This window comes from Ictalurus punctatus, chromosome 26 (genome assembly GCF_001660625.3).
Source record: "Ictalurus punctatus breed USDA103 chromosome 26, Coco_2.0, whole genome shotgun sequence".
Taxonomy (NCBI): Eukaryota; Metazoa; Chordata; class Actinopteri; order Siluriformes; family Ictaluridae; genus Ictalurus; species Ictalurus punctatus.
In genome coordinates, this window is record NC_030441.2 from 19,749,622 (window position 1) to 19,767,667 (window position 18,046).

The 18,046-nt window shown below is 39.7% G+C and overlaps 1 protein-coding gene across 1 annotated transcript in view; it reads left to right on the forward strand.

The window, feature by feature from the left end:
* The window catches only part of LOC108258736 (proto-oncogene vav), a 26,376-nt gene extending 8,330 nt beyond the window's left edge, over positions 1–18,046 (forward strand). Inside the window, exons 10-28 of the mRNA XM_017457599.3 lie at positions 1,931–2,030; positions 3,207–3,302; positions 3,390–3,458; positions 3,871–3,957; positions 7,090–7,175; positions 8,669–8,804; positions 8,894–9,003; positions 9,524–9,625; positions 10,468–10,562; positions 10,696–10,718; positions 10,968–11,007; positions 11,539–11,675; positions 14,081–14,146; positions 14,493–14,524; positions 14,705–14,815; positions 14,937–15,024; positions 15,271–15,403; positions 17,093–17,244; positions 17,361–18,046. Of these exons, the coding sequence (XP_017313088.1) occupies positions 1,931–2,030; positions 3,207–3,302; positions 3,390–3,458; positions 3,871–3,957; positions 7,090–7,175; positions 8,669–8,804; positions 8,894–9,003; positions 9,524–9,625; positions 10,468–10,562; positions 10,696–10,718; positions 10,968–11,007; positions 11,539–11,675; positions 14,081–14,146; positions 14,493–14,524; positions 14,705–14,815; positions 14,937–15,024; positions 15,271–15,403; positions 17,093–17,244; positions 17,361–17,414 (1,717 nt within the window). The 3' untranslated portion in view covers positions 17,415–18,046. The remainder of the gene's footprint in view (positions 1–1,930; positions 2,031–3,206; positions 3,303–3,389; positions 3,459–3,870; positions 3,958–7,089; positions 7,176–8,668; positions 8,805–8,893; positions 9,004–9,523; positions 9,626–10,467; positions 10,563–10,695; positions 10,719–10,967; positions 11,008–11,538; positions 11,676–14,080; positions 14,147–14,492; positions 14,525–14,704; positions 14,816–14,936; positions 15,025–15,270; positions 15,404–17,092; positions 17,245–17,360) is intronic.

Below are 18,046 nucleotides of genomic sequence, written 5' to 3' on the forward strand. Positions count from 1 at the left end.
CTGTGTGTGTTATATTGTGTGTGTTATATTGTGTGCGTTATAGCTGTGTGTGTTATAGCTGTGTGTATTATAGCTGTGTGTGTTATAGCTGTGTGTGTTATATTGTGTGTATTATAGCTGTGTGTGTTATATTGTGTGTGTTATAGCTGTGTGTGTTATATTGTGTGTGTTATATTGTGTGTGTTATAGCTGTGTGTGTTATATTGTGTGTGTTATAGCTGTGTGTGTTATATTGTGTGTGTTATATTGTGTGTGTTATATTGTGTGTGTAATAGCTGTGTGTGTTATATTGTGTGTGTTATATTGTGTGTGTTATATTGTGTGTGTTATATTGTGTGTGTTATAGCTGTGTGTGTTATATTGTGTGTGTTATATTGTGTGTGTTATAGCTGTGTGTGTTATATTGTGTGTGTTATAGTTGTGTGTGTTATAGCTGTGTGTGTTATAGCTGTGTGTGTTATATTGTGTGTGTTATATTGTGTGTGTTATAGTTGTGTGTGTTATAGCTGTGTGTGTTATATTGTGTGTGTTATAGCTGTGTGTGTTATATTGTGTGTGTTATATTGTGTGTTATAGCTGTGTGTGTTATATTGTGTGTGTTATATAGTGTGTGTTATATAGTGTGTGTTATAGCTGTGTGTTATATTGTGTGTGTTATATTGTGTGTGTTATAGCTGTGTGTGTTATATTGTGTGTGTTATATTGTGTGTTATAGCTGTGTGTGTTATAGCTGTGTGTGTTATATTGTGTGTGTTATATTGTGTGTGTTATAGGTGTGTGTGTTATATTGTGTGTGTTGTAGCTGTGTGTGTTATATTGTGTGTGTTGTAGCTGTGTGTGTTATATTGTGTGTTATAGCTGTGTGTTATATTGTGTGTGTTATAGTTGTGTGTGTTATAGCTGTGTGTGTTATATTGTGTGTGTTATAGTTGTGTGTGTTATAGCTGTGTGTGTTATATTGTGTGTGTTATAGCTGTGTGTGTTATATTGTGTGTGTTATATTGTGTGTGTTATATTGTGTGTGTAATAGCTGTGTGTGTTATATTGTGTGTGTTATAGCTGTGTGTGTTATATTGTGTGTGTTATATTGTGTGTGTTATAGTTGTGTGTGTTATAGCTGTGTGTGTTATATTGTGTGTGTTATATTGTGTGTGTTATATTGTGTGTGTTATATTGTGTGTGTTATATTGTGTGTGTTATATTGTGTGTGTTATATTGTGTGTGTTATAGCTGTGTGTGTTATATTGTGTGTGTTGTAGCTGTGTGTGTTATATTGTGTGTTATAGCTGTGTGTTATATTGTGTGTGTTATAGTTGTGTGTGTTATAGCTGTGTGTGTTATATTGTGTGTGTTATATTGTGTGTGTTATAGCTGTGTGTGTTATATTGTGTGTGTTATATTGTGTGTGTTATATTGTGTGTTATAGCTGTGTGTTATATTGTGTGTGTTATAGTTGTGTGTGTTATAGCTGTGTGTGTTATATTGTGTGTGTTATATTGTGTGTGTTATAGCTGTGTGTGTTATATTGTGTGTGTTATATTGTGTGTTATAGCTGTGTGTTATATTGTGTGTGTTATAGTTGTGTGTGTTATAGCTGTGTGTGTTATATTGTGTGTGTTATAGTTGTGTGTGTTATAGCTGTGTGTGTTATATTGTGTGTGTTATATTGTGTGTGTTATAGCTGTGTGTGTTATATTGTGTGTGTTATATTGTGTGTGTTATAGCTGTGTGTGTTATATTGTGTGTGTTATATTGTGTGTGTTATATTGTGTGTGTTATATTGTGTGTGTTATAGCTGTGTGTGTTATATTGTGTGTGTTATATTGTGTGTGTTATAGCTGTGTGTGTTATATTGTGTGTGTAATAGCTGTGTGTATGTTTTGGGATGAGTGTGTATTACATGAGTTAGTTGTGTGTAACGTGTTTGCAGGTTGTTGTTGTACGGACGATACTGCAGTCAGGTCGAATCAGCAACGAAACAACTGGATAAAATCTCCAGCGCGAGGGAAGATGTCCGGATGAAGCTGGAGGTAACGTGACATTAACACGCTAACATGTGGACACGCCACATTTATACTTATAAACACAGCGTGTGGTGCTATTTGTGGAAAATAATAAATGACAGCGTGGTGCTGGCATCCCGAAGTTCATTTTACTATAACAGCACACCCCCAAGTGTTTATTCCTCTTACACCTCAGCAACTTACCAACAATTACAGCTTTCACTTAGTAAACAACACACCATGCTTTTACACGTCTGTAGGTCATCTGCGATACTTCCTGTTCTGACTTACATTATAGCATCTGTAAACACTCATTCCCTCACCAGCCTCTCTCTATTCTCTCTCTCTATTCTCTCTCTCTCTATTCCCTCTCTATTCTCTCTCTCTATTCCCTCTCTTCATTCTCTCTCTCTATTCTCTCTCTCTATTCTCTCTCTCTCTATTCCCTCTCTATTCTCTCTCTCTAGTCCCTCTCTTTTCTCTCTCTCTATTCTCTCTCTCTCTCTATTCCCTCTCTATTCTCTCTCTCTATTCCCTCTCTATTCTCTCTTTCTGTATTCCCTCTCTTTTCTCTCTCTCTATTCCCTCTCTCTCTATTCCCTCTCTATTCTCTCTATCTATTCTCTCTCTCTCTATTCCCTCTCTATTCTCTCTCTTTATTCCCTCTCTATTCCCTCTCTATTCTCTCTCTATTCCCTCTCTCTATTCCCTCTCTATTCCCTCTCTCTATTCTCTCTCTTTATTATCTCTCTCTTATTCTCTCTCTCCAAGTTATAAGATAAACAAACACAGTGTGTGTGTGTTAGTGAGAAACAGTACAGAAGTGTAAATCTGTGATGAAGATGTCGGAAGAACGTAGAGTTACAGCTTCACCTCTGACTGTAACACAGTGCTGACACTGGACACATGTTAAATAAACAAGTCCCTGTGAACGAGCTGTTACTATAGAAACGATAACGTATAAGAAAGATGTATTAATATAAATGATATCGAAAACTAATCAACACCTTCTGACCAATCAGGATCCAGAACTCAACAGCGTTCTGAGCAGTACTGAGCAAAAGTGCAATCACTTAAATCACACTGACCAGGATAACTAGCCAGGGGGTTCTCTAATGAGCCAATCAGGAACCAAACAGGAAGTGTGTGTGTGTGTGTGTGTGTGTGTGTGTGTGTGTGTGTGTGTTCTGTGAATCTGTTCAGGAGTGCTCGATGAGGGCGAACAGCGGCCGCTTCTCTCTCAGAGACCTGCTGATGGTGCCTATGCAGAGGGTGTTAAAGTATCACTTGCTGCTGCAGGTAAGAAACACACACACACACACACACACACAAACTCACACACACAAACACACAGGTAACGGATGTAATCACTCTGTGTCCAATCAGGAACTCGTGAAGCACACAGTGAATCCAAGTGATAAGGACAACCTACGCACTGCACTAGATGCCATGAGGGTGAGTGTGTGTGTGTATGTGTGTGTATGTGTGTGTGTGTGTGTGTGTGTGTGTGTGTGTGTGTGTGTGTGTGTGTGTGTATGTATGTGTGTGTATGTGTGTGTGTGTGTGTGTATGTATGTGTATGTGTGTGTGTGTGTGTGTATGTATGTGTATGTGTGTGTGTGTGTGTGTGTGTGTGTGTGTGTGTGTGTGTGTGTGTATGTGTGTGTGGTTTTTATATCTGGGAGGAGACCAGATCTGACAGTAACTGACTATGTGGGGACACCTAGTTTTACGCCTGATTTAGGTGTCAGTGGGAGGTCCTGACAAGGATAGGAAGACAAACGAGTGTGTGTGTGTGTGTGTGTGTGTGTGTGTGTGTGTGTGTGTGTGTGTGTGTGTGTGTGTGTGTGTGTGTGTGCGTGTGTAGGATCTTGCGCAGTGTGTGAACGAGGTGAAGAGGGATAACGAGATTATTCGTCAGATCACAGCCTTCCAGCTCTGTATCGAGAACATGGTAAGAACAAACAATTATTTAATTGACTTATTATGGGATGTGTCACGATATTTAGTATCATCATGATCATGATCATCAATATTGATATTACTGATGCTTCAAAACATCGTTTTTGTTTGTTTGTTTGTTTGTTTGTTTTCATGAGGACGATTCCTTGTCAAAACTCTGTCCTGTTTGTCCATTTTCCAATCACCTTATATGGTCATTGCTTCCTGTTGCCCTGTTTCAAATGTTAGTGGCTCACCTTCTAACCCCTATTACTTCCTATATAAAACCCTATATATCAACATATACATACATATATATATATAAAGATGTAGGTTAGTCTATTATCCCAAGATGATCATTTTAGTAATGCTAGGCATGTGGCAGAATTCGAATTTGAATAATTAATTAAACTTTTATTTATTTATTTATTTATTTATTGTTTTTTTCCACCATGATTTTTTTATTATTATTTTTTTACTGTAATCTTTCATTCGGTGAAACTTATTGACGTTCGAACCTTAAAGTCTCATTCTGGTTTCATTGCTCTACAAAAGCACCAGATTAACAGCGTCTGACGCAACCCTGTAAAACCAGAACGCTGCATCCTGTAGGCTTTTTTCTTTTCTTTTCTTTTAAACCGCATGTTAGACGCTGAGTTACAATACATCACAGTCTAGAAACACAGAATATTACCCCATGACACACTTTTTTTAACGCAAAGATTTCATCTTCTTAGCAAAACCCGGTCAGTTTGTGTCTCGTTAATGCGATCAGTAGAAGTGAAGATGATAGGTCACGCTAGGAAACAATGTTAAAGCAGCATTTTTTTTTTTTTGGTGATCTTTTTAGCATCACAAAACTTTTATATCCCAAGTCAGCATTTATTAGAGTCATTTCAACACACTCGGTGCTGATACAGCATTAGCCTAACATGTGACTATTAGGCATGTGCCAAAATTCTGTATATTGTAATTGGGAATTTAACCAAACGGTGCAACAATGGAGTTAACCAGTGACAGCTCAATTTGTTACTAACGTAGGTTCCAGAAGTTTCTCCTCTGTTCATTACCACCATAAACTTTCCAGAAATTTCCTAAAAAAGAATTTGTGAACCGAAGTACAGTGTCGAACCATCCAACCAGATAGATAAATGACAACCATTGAACCTTAAAACGTTTCCACAAACAATTTCCTCCAGCATCAGCACATTTAGATAGATTTTTGTTGTGTATAATTAATGTATATTTTAAGTTTGTTCTAGATACAATCGTTCATACTTATACTATATTATAGCATTTTAGTTTAAAGTCCCCGTGAAGTACCTTAAAATGAGTAGTTTTATTCGATTTCCACTGAAACAGGAAAGCAAGGCGGGGCATATCGAGTGGCTCCACCCCTTTTTAAATAGCCAATAGCATTTAGCTTACCTCACAGCCCTTGCTAAGCCGTACTTAACGGTTAGTACCGTGGATTTTTATATAATGTTGGGGCGGGACATTTCAGATTCTAGAGAGTATTTTGATTGGACAGAAAATGCAGGATGATGTCATCAAAATTGCTGATGTGTATCGGAGGTAGATAGAGACTGTACATTTTGAAAGCGTGTATCTTCTAAATGCGAATTTCGTCCTTGTTTTGGAGCGCACTAGCTTATAGATAACCTTAAGGCGATTGTATTCATAATAAAAGCCACAAAACCTCCATTTTTCATTTCATATGGACTTATTATTATTATTATTATTTAACCATTTAGCCTCGATAATTTGCTAGTTAGCTAATTTACCGCTACGGTCATGATATAATGTTTTGCCTCAGAGACTTCTCTAATGGAGGCTGTTGAAAAAGTGGACGTCACATATGTCTCACCTGTATGCTCTTAACCAGTGACCCAGTGGAGGTGTTTCATACTTGCAAGGTTTTTGGTAAGCATCCTAATGCGTTGGTTTTTCACCCTTATGAGTTTGGTACCTGGCAACCCCCATTAACTTTTTCAGTATCTCCACAGTCCTGGGTACATGCAGTCTGGTGGAGTGGTTTGGTACTTGCAAGGAATGAATAACTTTCATTCTAGTGAAGTCCTTTAGTAGTTGTATGATCCTGGTAACCTATGACTCTGTGGAGTGATTCGATGCTCACAGGGTCTTGACAACTGGTGACCTAGTTGAGTTGTTTTGTCTCATAAGTCATGGTAAGGCCCCTAAACCGTACTCGATACACCCTAAACCCTTCGACAGGAGAGTATACCATCAGTTAACAATGATGCACCTCATGGAGTGTTCCCTAACCACTATACCCTAAACTCCACACACCTACACCTTCTATAGGATCATATACCATGTCGATCCGTCACTATTAATCATATCAACTACAACTATTCACGAACAGCATTGACACTCCCACAGCCTTTTGTGTTTGCCTCAGTTATACGATTGCCTTTGTGTACACTTGTTCAAGTTTGTCTAAATTTAAGATCCTCAGAAAACGGTTGTCCTCATGTTGCCTTCCGAATTGAATGCACTTTACCTCAAGGCCCAATCTTGTCTATCTTACATAGTCTAATCTTGAATTGAATGCAAAAGAGTGATAATATTTTGAAATGAATTAGAATATTTCAGGCATTATTATATATTGTGTATATCATATAACTGAATATTAGGACAAGTGAGAAAATGTCATTATAATAGAGCCTGAATGAAAGCTTAAGGGAAACAGTGCCTGCTGTTGTAGGGAAACAGCCGTGCACACAATTTCCTGTTTAACAGGAAGTTGTGGTGTCATTTACAAACTAAAATTTTCATTGTTTGCTTCCAAAGCTTTGTGTTGTATTGCTGCACATCGTTCTTGCGCTAAATTGTATCTCAGTGAACTGCATGGAAATGAATATAGATTCACTTTGTAATATAGCACAGGGATTAAAAAACAAGATGTAAAGGCACAGTGTGGTGGGATGTGGCCCCCCCAAAGTCCCCATTGCATGCAGTGAATTTTTGCAGACTGCTGCAGCAATGTGTGGAGTTAACCACAGCGTCGAGTTACACTGAAATGGAACAAAGCATGGTGTCTACAGATAAATCTCTGCACATTTCTTTTATTTGCATCTTTCTTCCTTTTGACCTTCTTCTGTCTTTCCTTTCTGTCACTCAGACTCAGTCCCTCGCACTTTTTGGCCGCCCGAAGATCGATGGAGAGCTGAAGATCTGCACCCCTGACAAGAAATCCAAGCAAGACAGGTGATTGGTTTGTACTATTTCAGAACGTGTGTGTGTTTGGATGTGCATTTCTGATGGCCAGGATCATTTTGTCCAAAGCACTTTTTTTGTATCAACATTCAATGGAGTTGTTCAGGACCTGCACAGTGTTTGTAACTACTGAAACAGTGGAGTTGTTCAGTACCCTCACAGTCTCTGGTTCTTTGGTACATACACTTTTTTTTGTGACTGCCAACCCAGTGGGGTTTTTTTGTAACCTACAATGATCTTAGTAACTCGTGACTCAACGAACTCGTCCAGCACCACAACGATCTTAGTAACTGGTGACCTAGTGGAGTTGTTTGGTATTTTCAGGGTATTTGTAACTAGTGCTGCTGTGGAGTTGTTCGGCACCTGAGGAGTTTTGGTGTTTTGGTAACACCTACTAGTGTTGCTTGATACCTTATAGGTCTTGTTAACTGGAAACCCATTGGAGTTGTTTGGCAGCTGTGTGGTCTTGGAAACTGGCTTACAGGTGTTTTGTAGCTGTAGGAAATAGGTCTTGTGGGTCCAGTGACCCATTGGAGGTGTTTCATAAACGCTAGGTTTTTGGTAACTGGCATCTTGTGGAGTGATGTTTCACCTTTATGTGTATGGTAATTGGCAATCCCCATAATGTTACTCAGTATCTGCAATGTCCTGGGTGCATACAGTCTGGTGGAGTGGTTTTGTACTTGCTAGGTATAAGTAACTGGCATTCCAGTGAAGTCCTTTAGTAGTTGTATGATCCTGGTAACCTGTGACTCTATGGAGTGATTCAGTACTCACAGGGTCTTGACAACTGGTGACCTAGTTATGGTAAATGGTGCACTTATATAGCACTTTTGTCCAAAGTGCTTTACACTGTGTCTCATTCACCCATTCATACACTCACACACCAATGGTAGCAGAGCTACCATGTAAGGTGCTAACTTGCCTTCAGGAGCAACTTGGGGTTCAGTGTCTTACCCAAGAACACTTCGGGATGTGGAGTCACGTGGGCCGGGAATCGAACCGCCAACCCAACAAGTAGTGGGCAACCCGCTCTACCACCTGAACCACAACCACCTAGTTGGGTTGTTTTGTGTATTCATGGGTTTAGTAACTGACAATGCCCAGTAAAATTATTCTGTCTTGGATCCAAGCAATCTAGTGGTGTAGTGTGCACCAGCATGATCTTGATAACTGACCCAGTGGCCCAATGGAATTGCTTGATAATTACACCTTCTTGACAAATGGGAATTGATTAGATTTGTTTGGTACCTATAGGTCCTGGTAACTGGTGACCCACTTGGCCTAGTTTTCATGGCTGTAGAAGTAATATATATTGTGCTAAACAGTTTTCATAGCTACATCTATCATGATTACAAATGGACCCAAACCCAGCAACTCAGCTTTCCATCCTTAAGATGTTTTGCTATGATAGACTACCCTACAATTAAAACTACAGCTAAATTGAAATTAAATCAGTGTTGAATTGTCAATTTTGCCTACAGGTATGCATTTCTCTTCGATAAAGCCCTACTGGTGTGTAAGAAGCGCAGTGGGGAGAACATGGAGCTGAAAGATCTCATCGACCTGCAGCATTTCCAGCTGAGAGACGAACCAACCGGAGACAAAGAAAACAAAAAGGTCCTCTTACACGCCGTCTTCTTTTCTCTTCTCACTCTCTTCTGTGTGTATTTGTGTCAACTATGTCTTGTTTTCTTTTCTCACTGTAGTGGTCACATACCTTCTTGCTGATGGATTCGTATGGTCAAGGTGGTTATGATCTGTACTTCAAGACACGTGAGCTGAAGAAGAAATGGCTAGAACAGTTCGAGATGGCTCTGTGAGTGACATGTCTGCCACGCCATCTTAACATTAATCGAACATTTTTGTAACTTTGCTTCTTAAGTAGATAAACCAGATTCCGCCAAACTACAGAATTTCAAGAACAGGGGCAGTGGTGGCTCAGTGGTTAAAGGCTCTGGGTTACTAATCAAAAGTTCAGGAGTTCAAGCCCCAGCACTGCCAAGCTACCACTGCTGGGCCCTTGGGCAAGGTCCTTATCCCTCAATTGCTCAGTTGTATACAGTAAATGAGATAAATATAAGTTGCTCTGGATAAGGGCGTCTGCCAAGTGCCATAACTGTAAATGTAAGCTAGTGCATGAAAAACTTGAATTGTTAACTTCTAATGCTACTGGTTATGCTAATTTTTACCATTTAATGATTAATTATTATAACAGCTGTTAGAGGAATCCTACATTTAATTGCAGTTTCTTTACTCTAGCATTTCACTTGTTTCCTCTCCTTGACTCCTTCATTTGTACGTGATGGCTGATATGACGTGATTGCGTACTTGTGCAGGTCCAACATGTGTCCAGAGAACTGCACGGCGAATGGCCACGACTTCCAAATGCACTGTTTTGAGGACACCACTTCCTGTAAAGCCTGTCAGATGTTGCTCAGGTAAACAGTTCGGAAACCATCTCGGAGTTGATCTTGTCTAAACTTAAGGAGGAAATTTCTCCAAGCGTTTATTTTCAGTGGTAAACTTTCCTACACATTTTCAACCCAAATCTTGATACGATTGGATCATGTATAGTACGACTGGGTAATATGAGGATACAATATTGATATTATATCGGCCTATAAAAGGATATGAAATAATATAAAACAATATTGATGTTGAATATTTCATGTTTGTTGGCCCTGAAAAATTACCATAATTACTAGAGAAAAATATTTACGTAAATACACTAAAGTTGGAAGTTAATTTCACCACTGAGGGACAGTTGGTCTGAAGGTTCTGGAAAGAGACCTCATGCCTTGCTGAGTAGGTACTATAACAGGCGTTGGTCGTTAACTTGCGAGAGAAAACATAAACCTCAAGAAGATTGTTGAGGTGGCTGCTAACTAGCACTGCTATCTCCGTTAGCAGTGCTAGCTCCTGTACGTATGCACATCAGAGGCAGCAAGATCTCTGCTACTTCCTTCCGAGCTTTGTTTTTCCTCATAATGTCTCTATACACGTTTAACGAGAGGTCGTGTACGACAGAATGGGATGAAACTACTGTTCTAAGATTGTATAATATGGCTGTAATTGAAGAAAGTTCAGACCACACATGCCATAGGACTGGTCCGAGGAATCGTTCGAGCCGATGGAACTGTTTGGATTTGTCACTTTACCGTGTAACAAAAAAAATCATCTCTTTTGTTTTTCACTGAAATTAGCTTCCTGCTTTGATTTGCCAATAGAGAAAGCCTATTGAACATGGAGGTTGTGTTTGTTTATGATCTTTCTCCATCAGAGGGATCTTCTACCAGGGTTACCGCTGCAGCCGTTGTAAAATGGCCGCCCATAAGGAGTGTCTGGGACGAGTTCCCATGTGTGGACGCAATGCAGGTCTGATTTCATTCATTCGTTTGTGTGGACATTTAATGAGAATCAAAATGGAATCTTATGTTGTGTGTGTGTGTGTGTGTGTGTGTGTGTGTGTGTGTGTGTGTGTGTGTGTGTGTGTGTGTGTGTTTTCCAGAAAACTCTGTGACTGTGAAAAAGGTCAGTCTTTACAACATCCCCCCTGCACACCATCAAATGGTTCAGTCCATATCTTCCTTCCTTTAGCTGATAAATGGTTCTTTTTTATACCCTGTGTCCACACCAGTGCCTATAAGTGCATTATGGGCACATTCTGACCAAAATAGAGAACAAACCTACTGCACTGCATTGTGGGATTTCCAAAGCATACCTTATATTATGGAATGCAGATGCTAACAAAACTAATTCACATGCCTTTGTTCCCTTTAGAGCAAGTCGAGAGCTGCCACTCAGAGACAGACCAAACCAGGTGAGCTCACTCACATTCACATTAATCCACGTACCTCAGCCCTACCCTGACTGTAACCTGCCCTCATCCACGTGCCCTTGCCATTCTCATGCCTTCCTGCCATTCCCCTGGTACAAGCCCTGCTGCCATCTTAACAGCTGTTACCGTACTCTGTCACGTCACAGATCAAGATAAAATTACTGGAGATTTCTGGAGAAACTACCCAGAAGACATTGCTGCGATCTAGCACTATCATTTTTTTAAAAAAAAACTGTTAATTCATGTTTGCTAGCAAGCTTGCATTAGCACTGAAAATGATAGCTATCACGTTCCCTTAGAAATCAGGTTAGCCTGTTAGCATTAGCACTGAAGATGATCAACCTTTAAAAATATCCCTTAAAATCCTGTCAGGTTAGCTGATGTTAGCGTTCTAGCCAACATTCGTGCTAACTATCATGCATTATCATTAGCATTATTATTATTAGCATGCGTTTCCTACCAGCTTTACATTCTCTCTCTCTCTCTCTCTCTCTCTCTTGCTGTCTCTCTCAGGTTTTCCTAAGATGGAGGTGTGCCATGATTACTATGCCGTGCCTCCGCCCCCTGTGGCTTTCGGCCAACCACTCCATCTCACTGTGGGTGATGTCATCGAGCTCACGCGCGCTGACGTTGACTTGCAGTGGTGGGAGGTGGGGCTTCACTGTTTAACCTTCTCATCCTACTTATTATAGCGTTTATGTAATCTTTTAACATGAATAGAAAATAATTGCTGCTAACAGGAATTAAAAGTTAGCATAATGATGCTAAGTGGACATTCGGGCCACACGTAAGTCAAGAACTCAGGAGCCAGTGCCTTTAGCTAAAAAACAATAGAAACCAATAGATGGTTTTAATGTTTATAATGGGGATTGTATTGGTTTTAATGGAAACTCTAATGGACCCTACTGGTAATTTGTTGCCTTCTATTGGTGGCATGTTATGTCTAGTGGATACCATTAAGGTCCAGTAATGCTAATGGTTTTAAATGTTAGCTGATGGTTTGTAATGGTAACTGTTAGAATTTCTGTAATGGTCTCTATTGTGTTTTTTAAAACTTGGACTCCTTTTGAATCTCAGCAATAACCTGCTACTTAGCATCAACACTGAAAATTATGAACATTTAGCGATAGCGCTTATAATTCCACTCAGAAGTCCAGTCAGGTTTGCGTATGTTAGCCTGCTGGCATGCGCTAACCTGTTATGCTGTGTGTTGCTAGTAACTAATGAGTGAATTTAACATTTTCTTTCTTTCAGTATCAGAGTTCATTGTGAGGTTTTGTTTAAAATAAAAGTCGCCTCGTCCTCTTTTGCTGTATTAGGGCTTGAGATGACACATCCCGGATCGTTCCACGATCGTTCTTCAGTGTTAAAAAGTTCAGACGACTGACAAGAGCGCATGTTTAGAAACCTCTGCTGTCACGCATGCAATTGTGGCTAGCATAGTCATGCTAACTGCATTTCTAGATGCTAAGTGTCGGACGATTACTGAATTATTCTTTTAATCAAATGAAATGTGACTTGTTCGAGGATAACTGTGGTGAAAATGTTAATGAACCAAGCACAGTTTGAATCAGAGACGATTAGCTTTACTTCACCGTGAGCTGTTAGTATTTTGGGAATCTGAAGTGAGTTCTGCTTTGTTCACCACACAGCCTGATTTCCCTGAGAACAGCAGTGAAACTGGTCGGCTTTTTAGTTTCGGTTCATTAAAATAAAGCTGTGGTTCAGCACTTTAACATCCTCTTACGGTCATCGATTCCTGAGTGAAGTGTTACAGCCGGACATCTCGTCCTCTCCCAGTTTACAGTATAAACCCACTACAGTATAAATCCACTACAGTATAAATCCACTACAACATAAACCCACTACAACATAAACCCACTACAATATAAATCCACTACAGTATAAACCCACTACAGTATAAATCCACTACAGTATAAATCCACTACAACATAAACCCACTACAACATAAACCCACTACAATATAAATCCACTACAGTATAAATCCACTACAACATAAACCCACTACAGTATAAATCCACTACAGTATAAATCCACTACAACATAAACCCACTACAGTATAAATCCACTACAGTATAAATCCACTACAACATAAACCCACTACAGTATAAATCCACTACAGTATAAACCCACAAGTCAGTGTGTTTACTGAAAACTAAATCTCATCAGCAGTACATTACAGTTCCTTACAGAGAAATGTACACATTTACACAAGCAAGAAGTCAACAAACAGTTTCTTTATAAATATAAATGCCAGAGAGAATAAAAACGACCTGCCAGTGCAGTTAAATCATTTTACTTATTTGTATTCCTTTACTATGAATTTACTACGAATTTATTTTTGCTCATTTTAAGTGAATACATTTTTCTTAAAACTAACAAGAAAAGGCTGCTTTATAAAAAAAATAATGAGAACTATTTAAAATGTACTAAAATAATAAAAATATGATAAATGCAGTAAAAACTACTGAAATTATACAGATCGATAGAAAATATGAATAATTTATCATATCAAGCTGTTTATTAATATCTACAGAATATTAAATTATTTCTTTATGAAATATCATGTTCATGTTGGAGTTGAGATATGAATGTGTGATTCAGTGAGTCATTCACACACTTATTGACTCTTTGAATCTGTTAACTCTGCCTCCAACTAAAGACTAGGGCCAATTTGATGGTAACGTTGCTGTTAGCATTTTTCACCTTTACCATTCTTGCTTGAAAGTGATGCGGTGAAGTTTAACCGAGATTGTGCAGATTAAATTAACCTGATACAGTTTGCTTGTATTTCCTCATTAAATGTGAGAATACATTGCTTCAGTGTACGCAAATCCTCTATGTCTTTATTTTAAGGCTGTGGTTTTTCTCTGCATAAAATCATAGACACAACCACAAGCCTGGTGCAGATCAGGTTCCCACACTAATATATTTCAGGTGTCAAATACATCAAAGGAAATTATTTTTTCTCACAAATACAGAACATAGAAAATAGAAAAAAATCCACAAACACGTGTTTGTGTGTGTGTTTTAGGGCAGGAATCTGACGGTAGGCGAGGTTGGCTGGTTCCCCTGCAGTAAAGTTCAACCCTTCTTACCGGTGAGTCAAACAGGGTTTAAGAGGTCAAAGGTCAAATTAATGATCTACTGAATAAGTTCGACACTGAATTCTGACTCCACATTAAAGCTATGGCCAATTCAATGATTCAATGAGTCGTTAACACATGTATTGACTCTTTGCATCTCTTAATTGTGACTCCAACCAAAGACTATGGCCAGTTCAGTGATTTATTGAATCATTAACTCATTTATTTGGTCTTTTAATCGTGACTCCACCCTAAGACTATAAACAATTCAATGATTAATGATTCAGTGAATCACTGAGTGATTTAGATGCTGAGGAATGTTTGTAATACTGGCTGCTTGTTCTTTTCTGTATTCTTCAGAGACCACCTCCTGACCTCACAGGACTCCCCTGGTAAGAGCCCCCAACCCCCCCCCCCCCCCCCCCCCCCACACACACACACACAGATCAGAATATCTGTATCATACTGTATCATACTTTTTCCCAACTCTGGTTTTACAAAAGGCCCTCAGTAAACCTAACCTGTGTGTGTGTGTGTGTGTGTGTGTGTGTGTGTGTGTGTGTGTTTGTCAGGTATGCGGGTAACATGGACCGTTCTGAGGCCAAGAGTCTCCTGATATCTCGATCTGATGGTACATTCCTGATTAGGCAAAAGGATGGAGGAGAGTTCGCCATCAGCATCAAGTAACACACACACACACACACACACACACACACACACACACACACACACATTTTTATTTTTATACCAGTCTGAAAATACACACTCTCTCTGTCTCTCTCATCTCTTCTTCGTGTCTCTCAGGTTTAACATGGACATCCGCCATATTAAGATCACTCTGGCTGAAGGTCTCTACAGAATAAATGACAAGAAAGCCTTTAAAGGGCTCATTGTAAGTAAATACTACTTCCCTTCCTAGGGGGTGAGTGATAGTGTGCACTCTTTCTTCTCGTCCCTGCTCTAATCCACCCATTTAACCTTGCGAACGATTTAAGTAGAAGTGTTTTTTTTTACTTTTACTGTATACTTATGACAATGAAATGATTCACTGAATCATTTAGACCATTCTGATTCTTCTAAACCCTCTCTCTTTCTCTCTCTCGCTCTCTCTCTCTCTCTCTTTCACTCTCTCTGACAGGAATTGGTTCATTATTATCAGGAGAATTCTCTGAAGGAGTGTTTTAAAGACGTGGACACTCGTCTGCTGATTCCACACAAGCAACCGGAGCAGAGTGTGTCCTCACACTCACACACACACACACCTACCAGAGGTAACACACACACACACACACACACACACACACACACTAACATACTGTACATGTGTAACTAGAACTGAGTACAAATCATTCTGTAACGTAGAGGATTCATGGACATGGTTAGTATCCATATGCAGGAGGTTTAATAATACAGTCCATAGTCCTTCTTCCTCTTCTTCTTCTTCTTCTTCTTCCTCTTCTTCTTCTTCTTCTTCTTCTTCTTCTTCTTCTTCTTCTTCTTCTTCTTCTTCTTCCTCTTCTTCTTCTTCTTCTTCTTCAGTCCAAACTTAATGTCAGGTAACAGGCCACAGAAACGTCTCAGGTCAGACAATACCACTAGGCTGATCCAAAACATAGTCACAAAAGCCGAGACCAAATCCCATAGAACGTGCAGACATATCCAAAAAGAAGACCGAGACAGGGTTTCAGGAGAGCCAAAGTGAGCCTCTGCACCGTTACCAAAACCTTCGAGGGGGACGAGTGTAATTTCTAACATTTTTTCAGCCAAGGTGTTTCCTGTGATCCCAGAATCGTCCAGCGGTGGAAAATAATCAGATCGTGAACACCATGATAAAGGAATAGACAGTGTAATGTTCTTATTTCCTATCATCGGGGTTAAACTGTGTGCTTCACTGGCCTCGGAGGGCGTTCTCAGGTCTTAAGCAGAACTCACTCTAGACTTTTCGTTCCACTGACTTCCATTCATATGCATGCGAATGCTCGATATGAAGAAGCTTCGCATTTCGCTGCGTTCCAGTTTGGTGACCCGTGAATTCTTATCACGTAGATGATCGACACGTCACGGCGTGACCTCTTCAGAAAATCCAAGATGGAGGACGCACCGATGACAGTGCTGTCGCTCTGTCCTGTTTTATACAACACAGCTTTAATAGAACATAAAATCAACACCTGGATTGTGAGTGTTGCTGAATACAGGTGTATTTTAACATTGAAACAAATCTTTGTAAATTTCTTATTTTGGAGGACAGGGTGAACCCACAGCTTTCTCTTTTGCCTTTGCAGACGCTTTCAACAATAACAGTGCAAGCACATCAGATCTATGATGTGTGGATAAAATAAAAACACCAACAATGGCCTGGCACGTGATGTCATATCCGGTTGCCTCCCATATTTGCAGCAGTCTCTGATGAAATTTCCTGCTGAAGGTCTAGCGTGACCGCCCCTTTAGGCTGCAATGCACTTAAAAACGTTCCTTTTCGCAATAGTATAGATGTGCCTATCTTACCTGCCATGTTCCTTTTGCTTGAACATGTCCGACTTCCTTCTTTTCGATCTCAGGTCTGCTTTCAGACCAATCGGCCGGTGTGGGAGGAATGGCACATGGTCAGCGTGCTCTGATTAGGTTTTCTGCGTGAATGGCCAACCGGTTGCGGAACAAAGAATCATCATAGCACGCGAGCTCGGTTTGCTGAGTTTAGTAGTGCTTCAGTGAGACCCCCGCAAAATTCTTAGTGCTTTTTTGCCGCACCTGCTTTCAGCCGCAGGGCTGCGAAACATCAAGACTGAATCAGTGTCTGACTGTTTCCCCCGGTTCAACATGAGAAGTCTCTCAGCTGCGTTCTCTCTTTAGACAGAGTGATCACACTCATGCTCCAGCTCAGAGTGGGTCTCAAGCGTTGTTTGATCAAACCTGGTTGTTGTTCCGGTGAACACCGTGTGTGTGTGTGTGTGTGTGTGTAGGTATGAGTGAGCGATATTTTGGCACAGCTAAAGTGCGCTACGATTTCTCAGCGCGGGATCGGACCGAGCTTTCTCTCAGAGAAGGGGACACGGTGAAGATCATCTCTAAGAAAGCACACAATGGCTGGTGGAAAGGAGAGGTCTACGGCCGGGTAACACACACACACACACACACACACACACACACACACACACACACAGAATTCATATGTAGTTGCATTTGTCACTTCTTGTTTTAATTGTTTTGTCTGTGTGTGTGTATACACAGGTCGGACTGTTTCCTGCAAATTACGTAGAGGAGGAACATTCGGACTACTGCTGACTCACTGAGTCGTTTGCGCTCTGAGTGACTCCTTAATCTCTACAGCCCGTTTAGTGATATACTGAATCATTGAGAAATTGTGACACAAGACTAAAAAAATCGAGTCATTGAGCGACTCTTCAAATTGATCTTCTTGAATAAGATTCACTGAATCATTTAGGCACTAGATGATTCTGTGAACGTGTTTTATAATTTTTTTTTACAACTACACTTGAAAGCTATTTTTAATTCACTGATTCACAGACTGCCAAATCATTTTCTTTATTTTATTTTTTTTGTTCCTGACTCCTACTGATTCTCTGATTCATTTACATATTGAATGACTGTGAACCGCTTGTATTTGACTCCAAATGAAGACTGTCATCAACTCACTGATTCGTTTAGACAGTGACTCTTTGAATCTCTCATTTCCGACTTCATTTATAGACCCTTTGCACTTCTGGTTTCCAAGTTCACTTTAAAGATAGCGGGTATCATGTGACAGTTTTAATGAGATTTTATTGGTTGAATGTTTATTATGCTATTTGCTTTTATTATTATTACTTTTTTAAATATCCAATAGAAAGTTAATAGTGTACAGTGTTTGTGAATCTGCAGTTTTTCATAAAGCTTATTTTAGTTTCTGATTTGCA